The sequence below is a fragment of the Lytechinus variegatus genome, chromosome 16 (assembly GCF_018143015.1).
Source record: "Lytechinus variegatus isolate NC3 chromosome 16, Lvar_3.0, whole genome shotgun sequence".
Lineage (NCBI taxonomy): Eukaryota > Metazoa > Echinodermata > Echinoidea > Temnopleuroida > Toxopneustidae > Lytechinus > Lytechinus variegatus.
Window position 1 is genome coordinate 9,232,008 of NC_054755.1, and position 16,415 is coordinate 9,248,422.

At 34.5% G+C, this 16,415-nt stretch overlaps 1 protein-coding gene across 3 annotated transcripts in view; it reads left to right on the forward strand.

The window, feature by feature from the left end:
* Positions 1-16,415, forward strand: part of LOC121429732 (transcriptional coactivator YAP1-B-like) — a 48,195-nt gene that overhangs the window by 24,499 nt on the left and 7,281 nt on the right. For 2 of the 3 annotated variants that reach the window (XM_041626930.1, XM_041626931.1), the window contains exon 6: positions 4,752-4,820. The exons of the other annotated variant lie outside the window; for it this stretch is intronic. In XM_041626930.1, coding sequence (XP_041482864.1) covers positions 4,752-4,820 — 69 coding nt within the window. The remainder of the gene's footprint in view (positions 1-4,751; positions 4,821-16,415) is intronic. 3 annotated transcript variants of the gene reach the window in all.

Consider the following 16,415-nt stretch of genomic DNA (forward strand, 5'->3'; position numbering starts at 1 on the left):
CGATACAATCAGTTATGGAAATTGTTCTACGATCACTGCTAAGCTTTGTGTTACAGGCTGCTGATCACAGCTTTTCTTTTGTTCATGCCATTTTTTTCTCTCCCAGGTTCACTCATTTTTTTAGACCAATCTTGGTAATTATAAGCCAAAATCGAATAAGACTTTGCTATTGTTGCATTAGTACATTCAGTCCTTGTTAAACTGCAGTTTTATTCTGGAGAAACTCCGTGACCTAGATGGTTCGAAGTTGGGTTTGTTTTGCAATCTTTAATTTGGAGGACTCGAGTACAGGAGTCAGCAGGCTGTCAATTATAGTAGGGTGGACCTGAAGTCAAGCACAGTTTGAAAGTGTTTGTACAAAGGCGTATAATTACAAACCTAGCAGTGCTTTTATTAGCTCTGATTGGTCCTCTGATAGTTTCTAAGATTAGGGAATAGACTCGCTTGTTTTTGGCTATTATCCAATCAGTACCTACTTATGTAATACTGCAAAAGGGGTCATTTGTTGAGTTCTTTCAAAACAAGAAAGGTTGTTAACAATTAATCAAGTGAATTACAAGAAATCTGCAAATTAAATGCTTAGAGTTGTTGAATTCAAATTGAATTAATGGGTGGTCCTTTTGTTTATTTTACAAGACATGGTTTAAAACAAGGCAAATGTAAAAAGTGTAATCCCTTTGAATATATTTTAGTTATTAACTCTGGAGGAAACAAGGAAATATAAAGAAGAGGAGGAACCTCTCAAATTCATAATTGTAAGGAAGAGGAAACTTATCAAACAATAGAATTGCAGGAAAGTGAAATACAGCATATAATAGGATTTAAAATCTTTGAAGTTCTCCAAGTGACAAGAAGATAGATATTTTCAAGCGTTAAAATAAAAATTAACTTTATTTAGAAGGAAAGGATCAAGACATGAAAGTCTGCACTTAATGTGCATGAGGGTCAGTATGTATATCAACTTGAATTGGTCAAAACTATATAAAAAGTGATTTTAAACAGAATGAACTAAAAGTATAATACAAAATGTTTTCTTCAAAGAATCTGAAGTAATAATAGAGCTCGTTTGTGGAGTAAACTGCACAGAGGTTGAACAAAAGAAATAAAAAGATTATGATTACAAGGAAGACAAAGTTTGTGTCTCAAATAAAAGAATTTGACCTTAAGGTCATTTGAATATCAAAGGCACCTGAGACCACAGTGTTATGCAAAATACAGGGCAATGCACTTTCTAGAATCATGGGACCAGCCACAGAATAAAAAAAATGTTTTGGTTCGAGACCAGCAGGTATTCATGACGACAACAAAAACAGATCACCAAAGCAGTCTATAGACGCCCCTATTTGGGTTACATTTGTAGAGATGAAATCAAGTTGGCAGAAAGTTGACTATTGTTAATGATAAATGTGTGCTATTTTAGAGCATTTGGTAGTTCCAGGTAGAATGGATGTTTAGTCTTTGCATTCATACTTTTTTATCAGGGTTTTTCATTGATTTATGTGTGTATTGTACAATGACTTACTACTGTATGTCTGAGATGTTATTTTTGTCAGATGCTATGTCATAATCATTTACATTGTAGGTTCTCAGTCATGAATTTCTAGGGTGGCATTACTAAAGTATGATTCATTTAAAGCTCACTTACATTTGTCAGTCATGCTCAAAAAGGAATATTATTGATTTTTCAAAAGTAACTCAGCATTTTTAGTACAGCTTCCAATTGGGGAAGTATAACACTTATCCCTTAAAATGATTAACGAGGGTATATTTTTGGGGGTGAGAAGAAACTGATTTATGGACTTTTTGTGTGCGTGAATTCTATTGAGGTGGTCTGGCTTTGGCTTTATAAGTGTTTGAATTCAATTGATAGGTTGGGAGCTTCTAGAAAAAGTAAAAGAACTTTGTCCATTTCCTTGAATGGTTTCAGTTGAATAGCTCTATAATAAGGGTCTCACACAGTCCCACACCAATACAAAGGCTTGGGACTAACTACGCTTTAACAGAGGATTAAAAAGCCACAAATCAATGGCCAGAAGGACTTTGCCAAGTCTCATGTGAAGGAATGCACTGGAGCTTAAACAGTTCTTGAAAGGAAGAAAAAATGAGAGCAATAGGGGTTCAAGTGTCTAGGGAATGGACTGTAAATAGGAGTGGACTGGTTTCCCCCTAAAAGACTTATCAAGTTATCCCATGGGATGACTACTTACAATGAAAGAAATAGAAATAGTCATAGTACCCCTATTTTCAGCCCAGTAGAATACATGTAATACTTATGTATATTTTTTATTTGCCTATTATCTAATCATTACATATATAGCATGAAGCCAATGGAAGCTAAAGTAATCTTGAGTGCATATGCTATTTATTTATTTTTGGTATTATAAAACACTTTGATTCTGTTATATTTAAGCATTTACCCAATGAAAATATTAAAATGAAAGATAGAAAGATAGCAAGGCATTCATACCATGTTGGAAATGAATGTTAATTGATATTTGGAAGATTTCTCCAGTGTCCAGATGGTGGCAAACATAGGGGAGACTGGGGTTAGTTGGAACATGGGGTAAGTTGAAACATTGTAATTTTCTTTAAAGCCTGTAAAATAAATTTATGCAATACTGCCCTCAATTTATTGCTATTAATAATACAACAGTGTTGAATCATTATTGCAATAAATTGAGGGCAGTATTGCATAAATTTATTTTACAGGCATTTAAGAAAAGTACAACGTTCGACTTACCCCATGTTCCAACTAACCCCGGTCTCCCCTACTCATTAGAGTACAAAATTGTTTTTGTAATTATGAACAATATCATATTCTATTCCTTTAATGTTTTTGGGGAAGAATGTGAATTCAAACTTCAGATAAGGGTTGTCTCATAGATTTTACCTCCCGGTTGCTAAGAGACCAAACCACATCAGTATAAAACAGGGTCTGTACTACTGAGACTATCTATAAAGGAGGCTACAGAGTTGTTTTGTCTTTGCAGTGTGGGAACGCAGAAAGAGAAGTTCGAAGCATTGATTATTCCATTTATAACAGGTGTATCCATGTATGCATATCGTGTACGAAAATGAGGAATCTTCCATATTGTTTGAGATCTGACCACAGAATTCAGCATCAAAACCATTGACACATGTCAGTTGGTGCCATAAATTTACATTACATTTTGAAACAAAGTTGAGTCTATAGCGTATGAAATAAACAAATGTGCCTGCAATAAGTTGATAACAATATAAAAATCAGACAAATAACATTGCATGTACCTTGAATATAGCTTATTGTTAAGATGACTAATGACACAATTTCAAACATGTGGAATGTCCGAAGGGAAAGAGAAAACAAATATATCCGTTTTCAAGTTAAAGGTCAAGTTTACCTCAGAAAAATGTTGATTTGAATCAATAGAGAAATAATAAACAAGAATAACGTTGCAAATTTCATCAAAATCGGATGTAAAATAAAGTTATGACATTTTAAAGTTTCTCTTATTTTTCACAAAACAGTTATATGTATAACTCATTTGCATACCGACCAGGATGTGCATATGACGTTTTTTGTAAAATGCCATAACCTTCCTATTTTAGATCCGATTTTGATGAAATTTTCAGCAGTTATGCTTCTTTGACTTTTTGTTAGGGTGGACTTGTCCTTTAATATTCCTATTACAAATTGAATTTATTGTAATAAGTGATATAATTTTCAAACAAATGTGATATGTATTAATGACAGATAAAGGGAAATTGGGAAATGAAATAAACACATTCAGACAATGGATAAACATATTACAAAATAATAAATTCAAACCAGATGGTTGTTTTTAGTATCTGATTAAATTGAAAGAGAAAGTGAAACACTGTTGACAGAAATGAGAATAAGGAACATTCAGATAGCAAGTCTTATTCATATTTTACTATGACAATTCATCAATATAAAATCATTGAAAGAAATACAGCATTAAAAAAAATACACAATATGGGTTGCCATTTCCATTTGTTGTCAAATTTTCCTCTGCCTTTGTGTGGGGCTGTTGCCATAGAAAAATTGTATCATTTTTGTTTGACGTTTATTTTAGTTTAGTAAGTTTATATTTTGTTTTCTTGTTTTATGTATCGCTTTCATTTGTTCCTAATAATCCAGTTTCATACAGTACATGACATCCAATAAGGTTTTTGTCTGCATTTGATTTGCCTTGTTTTTCTAAACCCAAAGTACATTTTAGTTTTTATAGTTATTATGTTTATCTGTTTTATTTACAAGTTTGCCTTAATTTTTTTTGTTACAGATTTTCTTTTTGTTGTGCCAAAAATTGTATTTCACTATAAGATGTTTCTTTTTTCATAACATTTTTTTTTGTTTCATATTGCAATCTGTCCCAAAGGTTCCACACTAAATTTATTATTTATTTGTTAAGGTATTAAGTATACTGAACTTTTTTTATTTTTATTTGAGTACAGTACATAGCTTACTGAGAGGTAAGCATTAACTATATCAAACAAATTTGAAATTGTATCAACATGTAGAAAATACTTTCCATTTATTTTTTGACACTAGAAAACTATAAATATTGAAACAAAAAATTTGATGGATCTTTTTATCAAATTAGATAAGAAAGTGTGGCTTTTGCTCAGATTGCACTTGTTCAGTTGTCTTGCTTTTTGTTCTGTAATCTTTGTTCTATTTATTGTCTCCTTATTTTTGAGAATGTGTCTGGTTTTCTATCAGTGTGTTGTGTTTGTCTTACATTCAGGCGCAGCAGAATCCTAAAAACCTGTCATCCTGCCCCAACCTATTCCCCAGAAGTGACCGATTTCAAAATGTAAGTGTTTCTTTATATATTTAATGTACACTCTGAATAGTAATCTGCACCAACCTCATATCCAGAAGTGATAGATGTTAAAATGGAAGTGTTTCTCAATAAATTAATTGTACACTCTTAATAGTTATGTGCACCAACCTCATCCTAAAAGTGATAGATTTAAAAATGTATGTAAGTTTTTCGTAATTTATTGATTTTGCACTCTAAATATTAAATCTGCACCAACCTCATCCCCAGAAGTGATAGATTTCAAAATGGAAGTGTTTCATCATTTCCTATGTACACTTTAAATGCTACCATCCTCTTCTTCAGAAGTGACAAATTTGTAAATTTTTAATTTATTTGGGGGTTCCATACCTCATTGCAATCTATGACTTATATAATCTGCCTAAAATTGAATCATAGCCAGTCTTTTCTACTGCGAGATATAGGTTAGCCTATGAACCATGTTTTTAAATCAAAAAGTTTAGCCATCCCTAATATTTCTACGTACCATTTTTCAGCCATGAGCAGCCTAGGAACATTTCTTTTCCCAGCCTAAATTCTGAGACTTCCTATAACAAAATGTTTTCATATCAAGATTTAAGCCAGCCTAAATGATCTTGAGAAAAGGGTTTTATGCAAGTTTAGTTAGATCTTTTGCACTATGATCACTAGTCCAGCACTGTGAAGTGAAAGCCCACTAGTATAGGATCAACATAAAGGATATCCTTATTCAACCCTAGCTCCTATCACCCTTTCTTGGACTAATTGATACAAATTAAGCCAGTAGATTACTAGCATGACTACACGGCCATATGTTATTACTTGACACTTAATTTACTTCATTAATCTTATGACAAGTTTTTACGATGGTATAGCAATATGGGGAGGGCAAAGATACTTTATTGTGGCCTGGTTTTTCATAATCTATCAACCATCTTTTTGATCGTTGGTCTTGCTTAGAAATTCAAGGTCATGGGAAGTCCATATTAAAGATATAGTACTTATAATTGGATCAGACAAGATTTGACATAACTGTGACCAAGTATTTGGTCCTGACATAATAGCTTTCTTTTACAAAAAGGGATGATATTGATAAATAAGTAGGATTTTCCCTGCTGTATTCATATTTTTTTTGGTGGTAATGTAATTAGAAGTGTATTTGTGCAGTTAAAAATTGAAGTTTTGTTTTCAAGTGAATTTGGTATTTTTCAGTGATGGTTACTTGTTGAGTTGTATCTGTTACATGCCTGGGGTTGTAAAAATTTCTTTGCCCTCTTTCACAAATTAATTCAATCACTTACAAACTGACAATAGACAGACCATGGCCCCCAACACAATAAAAAAAAAATAAGTAAACAAAAATCTCGCAAATTGCCGGTCAGACTTTATTACAACTTTGTGATTGATTTTCAAATCTTTGGTAACTGGGTCCATGATATCCTTTGCATGTTGATCAGTGTGACTAACCAAATATGTTTAACCACTACAACTTTCATTTAGTTGAAAACCATTGTTATTGATCGCAAATCTTTGCATACAGGCTTGGTCCATAAGTTTGACCACTAACTTATTACTCAGTACTACTGTTTTGCTGGATTTGCATGTATGAGCTTGCAAGTATGCATGTATTTAGGGGTCAAGTCATTTAGGCGTGTGTGATCATTGTTTTTTTATATATTTTTGTTTCTATGGCAACAGTCTTTCATTAATAACATTATAAATAAACAAATGCCCAATTGATATAAACTTATTATCTAGGCCTATATTGTTGGACAATTTATTAGTAATCCATTTTAATTTCATACGAAATTCTTTATTTTGATAAATTGTTTTTTTATTAGTAAGTATGCATACTTCTTTCACATGCACATACAATTGACATTGATTTCACAATGAAAGTACATCACACATACACGTATGTATACTATATGAAGGAGCAAGTAAGATAAAGTGCCCTGCTTAAGGACATAAGTGCTATGTCAGGGATTGCACCTGTAACCTTTACATTTCTTGTCAAGTGATTAAATCATGAAATCACTCATAGCTCTGTGGCCTAGTGAACTCGTGGACATGATCAAATTTCACTGCACTATTTGCCTTCCATATAAATTCATGTATTAGATAACAATCTATAGCCAGTGTAAAGAATACACATGTATTTTCAAGCTCGTCAACTTAATATCAACTTTGTTCACCATTCACACAAAGTATACACAGCCTCCAGAACTACTTCTTGTCAGCTTGTTTTCGAGCGATGCAACTCGAGCGAAAAGTCAACATGAAAAAAAAGGGGGAAAAGATAGATATTCATATCTTTCAGGGACTAATCGTCATTGAAAGCAGTCAAATGTTGCCACTTGAGTGCACAGTATCACAACACTATTCAATTTTCGTTCAGGTAAATCTGTGATTCGCGTCCTTCCTCCTATTCTGTGCATTGACTCTGCCTTTTTGTGATCAAACAAGGGGTCTGGCTGTTTACCCCGAGTTGTTTTTGAGCCATTCATTATTAACTTTTTTTTTGGAATAATGATGGAAAATGGAGATTCATTTTAGTGAAAAACTAGCAATGAAAAGATTTAAGGTTGCCCGAGTTCTGGCCTCGGAGCCTATAAGTCGGTTTATTTTCAGTCAGCAGATAAACATCCGATAGTGGGACTGAAAAGTAATCCATCAGCATATTTTTTTTTTCTTCAAATTTTGTTTATTCCAAATTTTCTTGTTTATGCCAAAATACAGGCCTGGTTATTTGGCTGTTGAACTTTGCAAAGGTCAATCAAACGTTTCAAAGGTTTGAGGTTTTAGTTAACTGGTATTACCTGTTATATCTGTGTGTATCTGAAAGGGAATAGTCTTATGTCAAGTAAGACAGTACAAACACTTCTACTGCTTAACAAGCGATTGGCCTATTGCTCAATGGTTTTTGAGGATGTTGAGAAATTTCATCTTGTCAAATAACACAACATTATCAACATAAAAACCCTTCTACTGCTCAATTGGCAGTACATTGCTAACTGATATTGAGGTTATTGAAAATTTTCATCTTGTCAGCACAATGTAGGCCTATGGGCTAAACCCTTCTATGCTCAATAAGCAATGTACATTGCTCAATGATATTGAGGGCATGGAAAATTGTCATCTTCTCAAGTTCTTCATTAGTTTGGCATATAAACCCTTTTAACACTCAGGCGATATATTGTCCATTAAAAACTGAGGGCATGGAGTAATGCACGCTTGTGCTGATTGGATGGTAATTCAAGATGAGGAGCACGGAATCGGATATTACCAGGGACGGGTGCCTAGTTTTATATTGGGTTATACCAGGGTTGCCTGCATGTTGGATTGCTATACTATAATGGCATTGGTTTGTATCACCATGAAACAAATGTCCTTTTAATTCTTTTAAAGCCAGAATTCTGGCATTGCATCAGTATGTAGCTTTAAGGACAAGTCCACCCTCAACAAAAAGTTGATATGAATAAAAAGTGTAAAATCCAACAAGCATAACCAGGCCTGGCATAACAGTACACTGAAAATGTCATAAATATTGGCCTGTACAATCTCAAATTTATGCTCCCAGTGTCAAAAAATGAAAGAGATAGAAGGACCTACAGTTTCAGGAATATTACATGTACCATGTGAGGGGAAGCTGCTTCACAAAGAGTTAGTGTGAGAATAAAGATCGACATGCATATTTAGAGCCAATGCACATATTGCAGACTATCCAATAGGACCATGAAAAATGACTTCATCTGATGGGTGCAACAATTTGTTATATTGCATGCGAATAGAAATCATATCACTTCTATAATTTTAAGTTAGTTAGGCTTTAACTCTTTACGAAGCTGTCCCTGGCCAGACATCTTTCATACTGAATTTCCAATGTATCCGTGTTTCTCTTGGCACAATACCAAATGGGCAGACGTTTCTTGAAGCCTATCTATTATCTTTGGTTGCCCAAGAAACTCTGCATGCTTGGTGTCATACATGTACTTGGAAATATACCAGGCTTGGAATACAAGTTACCTGTGTAGCGGGTTTGTAACATCAGGGAAGTAGTGAGCAGGAGTAAATATACCTATCACACTTACATTGATATTAGTCATTTGTCATCTTTAGTCTTAGGTCAGCCATGTTTTCCATTAGTTTTACTTTGATTATTCATAGTCATTTTTGGTTGACCATTACTTGTGTAGTGGTCTGGTAACATCAGGAAAGTATTCACACACTTTAGACCAGTATCTTTGATCTCAAATCTTTGTTCAGCCATGGGTTCTTTTGGTTTTACTTTGATTATAATCTTTTTTTTACTTTCAGGTCGGTATAAATCATATTACACCAATTTCCAATATACTGTTTCTTGTTTCTCTCAAGTCAACTTTGGTTGGCTTTCCTAAATTAAAACCTGGTCTCTCTGCCATTGGCATCGTACGGTCGTGACGGAAAAGGGCTGTGTGTACAATTGAGTACAGCTGGTTTGCGTACACCACTGATACCCCCCTAGTTCTGGCCTCCTACGGGCCTGGAGCCTTGCCAACTATACCAGAAACACCAACTTTATCTAGTTTACATTTCAGACTGAGTGTATCTAGCAGCTACGTTTAGGGAGAAAGATGTTTATTGGGTCGGTAGGATTAACTGTAGAATCATGATGAGAGTCTTACAAGAATAAGAACTATGGTCTCATTAATAAACATTTTGTTTGTGTCAGTTTTATGCAAATGTCAAGAATGCGGTTTGATTTTCGTGAACGGTTAATCTCTATAGATACTTTGCCCCTTATTGTGTATTAGTAACCATACATAGAAATAAAAGTATATTGAACTACATGTGGGTCCATCTGGAATCTGCTGGTGACACACCAGGGATGCCTCATGCAAGGTTGAAGTATTCTTGGATGAATGGCTTCTTCATCTCTTTATCTACCAAACGTTGGAAGGGTGTAGTTAGATAGACTAGCTGGTGAAATTGGATGGCTATTGGAGTCGTCTGGGCAACCCCTGAGTGTGCTAACATACACAGTATATAAAAAGACCAATCAGTGAACTTGAGTAGTCTTTTGGATCAGACACTGAAATGTTGCAAAAAGACAAATCCATTAAAAAGTCTTGAGCATATAAAACCAGCTTTATTCAGTTTTTGATGTGTAAAGAACAATTAAAGAAAACGTCTTGAAAAATTAATTTAGCCATTGTAGTCTTGCAATCTAAACCACATTTTTAATAAGAAATTTTTAAAAAAAGTTTCTGACTGCAGACTAGGTTGTCCAAGGGCTTGTAAGCTTGACATTTCATGATAGTTTATGTTATAGAGTGTCTGTAAATAGAAAAAAAATCTTTATAGAGCAGTTATCAAAGACCAATGGTCACTGTGGGCTTGATGTAGTATTGACTATAATTCTAATCAAATGCGTACATGATTTGCATCGTGCGTTTTAATTATTACCATTATTATTTATTTGTTGATAACCAAATTTACTAGTAAGACATTAAATAAACTTTTTACTGATTAGATAATGATACCGGTAGATCAACCAAATAGCGTGTTGTTCAATAAGGAAATAGAATGCAGTTTGCTTTAATTTTAAACAAAATGTTATGCAGTTCTATCTTATTGACAGTGCTTTATTTTTGTAGAATTCTACTGAAAACAGAAGGATCATCTTAATTATATTTTTGTAATTGATTTCCAATTTTCTCCACTAATTGTTTTCTGTTTTGGAAACAACAGCAACTTAAATTGGAAGGTTCTTTTTAGAAGAAGTTATTCAATATTTCTATAAACCGGTTTGAGTTTTTACGCTGTTATGGTACCTCTAGACCTCTTTTACTGTGTCTCTACCAGTATCAACTTCATGCGTGGATATGAAACGAGTGTGCTTTCCTCCGTAAATGATTTTGCATAAGGTTATGATTTATAAATCTGATTAGGGATAGCTGTGCTTGTCATTAGACCAAAAGGCCTCCCTCACACGGAGGAGCTTTATTCTAAAGGTGTAGAGTAGTGTATGTAGGCCTACAATGTAGTCCCACTAATGTTCCAGTGGTATATAAATAGAACAGATGAATACTGCTCCTTTACTGTTAACTAAAAGAAAATTATACTCATGATGTGCCAAAATTATTTTTTCCTTAAAGCAGCTCAGACAGTGTTAATTTAATAATGGTTCACTTTATTAGATTCTTGATCTCTGGTATGTGCAATCTGTGTTAGTTTCCTTTTTATAACGGGTGTGTGGCCTTGCTTCACGCTTTTATACATGTATGTTGAGTTTATCAAAACAGACACCAAGTCCCCCTCAAATAAAAGGAAGAAAACAAATTTTGTAAATGAATAAATTAATGATTAAGTAAATAGATGAATAAATCTATTTAGAATGAAAAGGAAAATTTAAAAAAATGATTAAAATTCAATTGAATTTCTGAACTACAATATAATGATAACACTCTTTGTGTGTCATTTTGTTGCATTTTTAAGGAACTATTAAGGGACATGTGCAGATTTACTGAATTGGTGTAAGATAGTTAAAGATGATTATTTAATCTGAACTGCCTCTCTCTTCCGAACATATAATTATATGAAAACTTCATTGTGATACAATGCAGTGTTTAGGGCTACAGGTCTAGTGAATTACATTGTAAACTAAAGTAATTTTAAGGTGGATGATTCAAATGACCTCTCATGACCCTGATTGCCATCTTAGGATGTTCTTTTTCCTAGAAACCGCGTTCATGTACTTGAATCTTGGCCGCTGTCCAGACAGTCCCCCATGTTTCTTTTCCTTTTGTCTGATGGCGGCCATGATGAATTGTACATTCTGCACTTAAGTCCAAGCATAAATAGTCCAAATTCGTTGTTGTTGGAATGTTTTTTAAGTGAAATTTCAGATTTCACATCGGATTTCAGACATCCTTTGTCCTAATGATTATTTACTTTCGGACTCTCTTTATGCAACATTGATCTTTGTCAAAAATGTCCACCTACTTCTGTTGCAGTTGTTTTGACTTATGCTACATTGTCCTGTGATTTACTCACTTGATTTGTTTTTTTTATTGAATAAAAAAAATTGGGCATTCTCTATTTAGTCACCTAAAAGTAGCGACTGACCTTATTCCTTTACATATGATACACTCTAAATTCCAAGGAATGAAAATAAATCCGGATCGGCTGTGAATAGTGAACAGCCAAATATTAGATTAAGATTTAAGTCATTAGGATTTAAACATAATGCTAAAAAGATTTGAATTTAAATCATTTGAGATTTGAAAGTTAATCCTAAAGATTAGAAATAAATCAAAAATTTGGCTGGTCACCATTCATAGTCGATCTGGATTTTATTCAAATCCTTGGAATTTAGAGTGTATAGGCAATAGGCATACACCCTTTTGATTTTCTTCTGAGACTGGACTAAAATCTCCAAAGATCCCTCTTCTTTCGTCTCTGTTTTTCATCTTTAATTTTTTCCTCTTCCATATTCACACTACAGTGGTGAATTGATGCAGTATGGCATACACACAATCTGTATTACCTACCATTCCTTTAGAATGAATGTACCGCTTACCCACAGTCCCCAGCGGAACACGCTATTCTCCGTAACCCAAACTCCTTGATGACAAAAGGGGTAATCTGAAGTATCAAAATTGCAAAATAGAATTTAAAAAGGCTTTAAACTTTTCATATCAAAACATATGAAAATGATTTTGGGTTCTGAGTAGGCATGTCAAATCGATATATGGCTTTTGATTAATGAAGTTTGCTCTGGTGGCTTTAAATGTCTCTTGTAAATCTGTGTATTATTTCTAAAAGAAACCCCTGTCGCAACTATGCCTAGTCGCAACCTGACCTTGTCCCCTACCCAATGTCTTTGGAAAAATCAAAATAGGGCACTAGTCTCACAGGGGCAAATGTGTGATCGCCTCCTTGGCTTTTAGAGTTCAAGTGCATTTGCCATCATTTGAAAGTCTCTGCACCAGCGTTAGTGTTGCCCTCTTTAAAGGATTTGTAAATGGGTCTTAAAAGCAGAATATAGATCATAGGATTACTAATCAAACCATCATTCCTCTCTTCAGTCTCTTGTTTCATAGGAACCCAGAAATCCACCCTCGTTAAACAAACCCTGAAAAGATCCAGACCGACTCCCGAACCCCCCTCGGGAGGATTTCTAAGAATACCAGAGGACATTGCCCTCCGGATGTGGACCCCTCATCAGATTTATGTATTGTTTTGGCCCATTTTTTTTTTTACTGTATTAAGAAATTCAAAGTTAATGTGGGAAGGATTACTTCATAGTTATACAAATTTAGAAAGTCACAAGGTCTTTCAATATCTGAGAAAGTTTATATCATGCATGTGACTTTTTTCAGATACTTCCTTTGTCATATTTTATGCAGGAACATAAAATGACCTAAACAATTTCTATGTGGATGCTTATACTTACAATATGATGATCTATAGACTGCTTTTCTTTTTTTTTTCATTATGAAGCTCACACTTTTAAGTACCTTTCAACAGAATTTATGGTGCCGTTAATTATTAGTGATGAAACTCTCATAATTGCTTTAAAAAAATGTTGGATTACCTCGTTTTGGGGTCATTGACAGTGTTTCATTCCCTATTTTCCACACATGTTCTTGCACATTTGAAAAACAACTCGATAACGAGCAATGTGGAAATTGATCTCGATCTGTGAACTGTGAGTTAGCGGTATCCTGCTGCTAATTTCACTGCCTTGTTAAAGGTTTTTCAGCACCATGCGGTGTTTTAAGAATGTTTTCATGTTTCGTGTACTGTGCATGGGCAATTTAATCAACACAAGTGTATAGGCCTGTAGGTTGTATTCAAACCATTTTTAGTGTTCCATTTCTTTTTCAAAATCACTTCAATACAAAATACTGTGTTTCTTGGGTTAAAAAGTATGAATTGAAATATATTTAAATCAATTTGAGTTTAAAAGAACTATAAAGGAAAGAAAAGTAGAGAAGAAGAGAATCATAATAATGATTTTGGTTTAATTCAGGTATTTAAAATTTGAGAAATTGTTCAAATAGATTTTTTTTACTCCTGGCAAATGAACGACATTACTCTTTTCGGAATAATTCTGTTTCGAACTTGAAAACCAATTTCTTTTCTGTGAAAAGAATAACATGGCCTACCCCAACCAAAAGTTGATTGTATTATGTACAAAGCACATGAAATCATTCAAGGGACTTCAAAAGTTATATTTGGCCTATTTGAAAGTGGGTGAGGATTACGATTTGTCAAGACTGATGATGAATTTGAAGACTGCTTGGAGTAGAATTGTTTGTTGCTTTCGCAAGGCAGCTGCAAGGCAAATGTGAAGAAGGTACTTCTATACACCAAACTGATGTTTCCACATACATACGAGAACATACCTATCGATTCCCGCGAGACGGGAATGGCTATTTCCGAACTCGCGATACCCAAAAAATACCCCCTACCTCCTCTGACGAGTCACAAAAGGTTCAAGTCAAAACAAGGATTTCGTAGAAGTGTGATGAAAAATGTCAGTGTTCTCGTTTTTGTGAAAGAGTTAAAGGGGAATGAAACCTTTGGAACAAATATGCTTGTGTCGAAACAGAAAAATCAAACAATAAGAACAAAGAAAGTTTGAGGAAAATCGGACAAATAATGAGAAAGTTCTGGTCATTTGAATATCGCAATCACTAATACTATGGAGATCCTCCCATTAGCAATGCAACAAGGATGTGTGATGTCACATGTTAACAACTTTCCCTTTGATGGACTATGAAATACCCTCAAAATGTCTCTTTTGGCTTTATCTTATTATGATACAAACTCTTTATCCATGATGTATTCTTTAAAAATTTGTATTACATGCCCCACCCTATAGAAACAACACATGATCTACTGATAGCTGTGATAAAAGAGGCAGTTTAAGTGAAATATATACTAAAGTAATGGGGGAGTTGTTCACAATTGACATCACACATCTTTGTCGCATTGCCAATTTGAGGATCTCCATAGCATTAGTGATCGCAATATTCAAATGCTCATAGCTTTCTAATTATTTGTCTGATTTTTCTCAAACTTTCGTTGATCTGTTTCTTTGATTTTTCTGTTTTCACACAAGCTATCTTGTTCCAAAGGTTTCATTTTCCTTTAAGAAATCAACAAGATTGAAAGGAGTGGGGAATCCCAAGAGGTGAATAGAGCAAACCAGAAGGTTTAACTTGGGACAAAACATGCGGATCTAATGTTTCAGCAAAAGTTAAAGGCAAAATGGAGTACAGTAATTAAAGTGCCAGAGCTACCAAGTCTCACGCATTATGCATGAGACTCAAGCATTTTGGACTCTTGTTCATCGCCTCAAATCTCTGTCTCACGCAACTATCACAGCCTATCCCCATATACATTGTACACAATGTCTGTGATCTCACTCAGATTCACAGAAAATCTCACGAATAGCTGGTCTTTGAACTTGGCATCTCTGAAGTGCATTGGATTGAATTTAAAATTGATCAGCGTCACACGTTACTTGGAAACATTGAAAATCAACGTCAAAATCATCACCTATCACAAAGATGTACAAAATAATGAACTAGGACCTCCATACATTGATCCACGCTCTGACTAAAAAGCAACTTACGCTTGTGGGTGAGGCCTTTTATGCTTTTGGGCAAGTGAAGTGGGCCAAAAACTTCAAATCTTGGTGAATCAACAGCATGATCATATTGATCTTGTTTTGTTAGTATCACATCAAATAGGCCCCTTCCAACATTTAGGCCTACATCTTAGCAAACCCATGGGGGAAGGTACACTGTTTATAACACCTTGATATACATGTATCATAGGCCTACGTAAAGAGTTGACAAATGTGGAAATATTCTGTTTGAAATTTAGCTCTTTCATTAAAGATGCATGCAACAAAGGATTGGTCGTAAGCAGACAGAAATTCTGATGAAATTTTGTTTCAAAGTAGGACCTTTGCTACTCATTTTCAGGAAAAGGGAACAAGAACAAGGGCAAACCTATTACAACTAACTGGCCATCTTCCACTGGAGGCCTTAACATCCACAGTGGAGAGTGACGAAGAAACTTTTTCTATGTATTTTATACGCTCTCGCTTGCTTGAGAAAGGGTGATGTGTAGAAGAAGCTGATTATCGTTGCACAAGGGCCATGACCCTCTCCAATAAGAAGGCGGAGTAATCCAAGATGTTGTTCTTTCTGCCTCCCTGGCTGTCTTGCTGAAAGATTAGTCTCCCGTTCCAGGACTTTGGTTTCTAGGTCCCGAGCCTAAGTTGTGAAAGAAATTGTCTCAATCTGATAGGGAAACATCTTTCGCAGTGTACATTAATAGCATCTGAGAGATTGTCCTTGTTTTTATTATTGAATTTACCGAAATGGTATAAAGATTACTTGATGCTATTCTCTCTCTCCCATAAGTCATCAGGACGGATTACTGTCAAAATCGATACATGGGACTGCACACAAATTATTGGCTTGATCATTTTAGCTATCATTTATGATTTTGGTGGCATTTAAAGAACAATCCTTCGCAATGCACCATTTTCTGTAATCCCCTCAATATCTTTAAAATAATTTGAAAGCTTACAAAGTCATGATAATC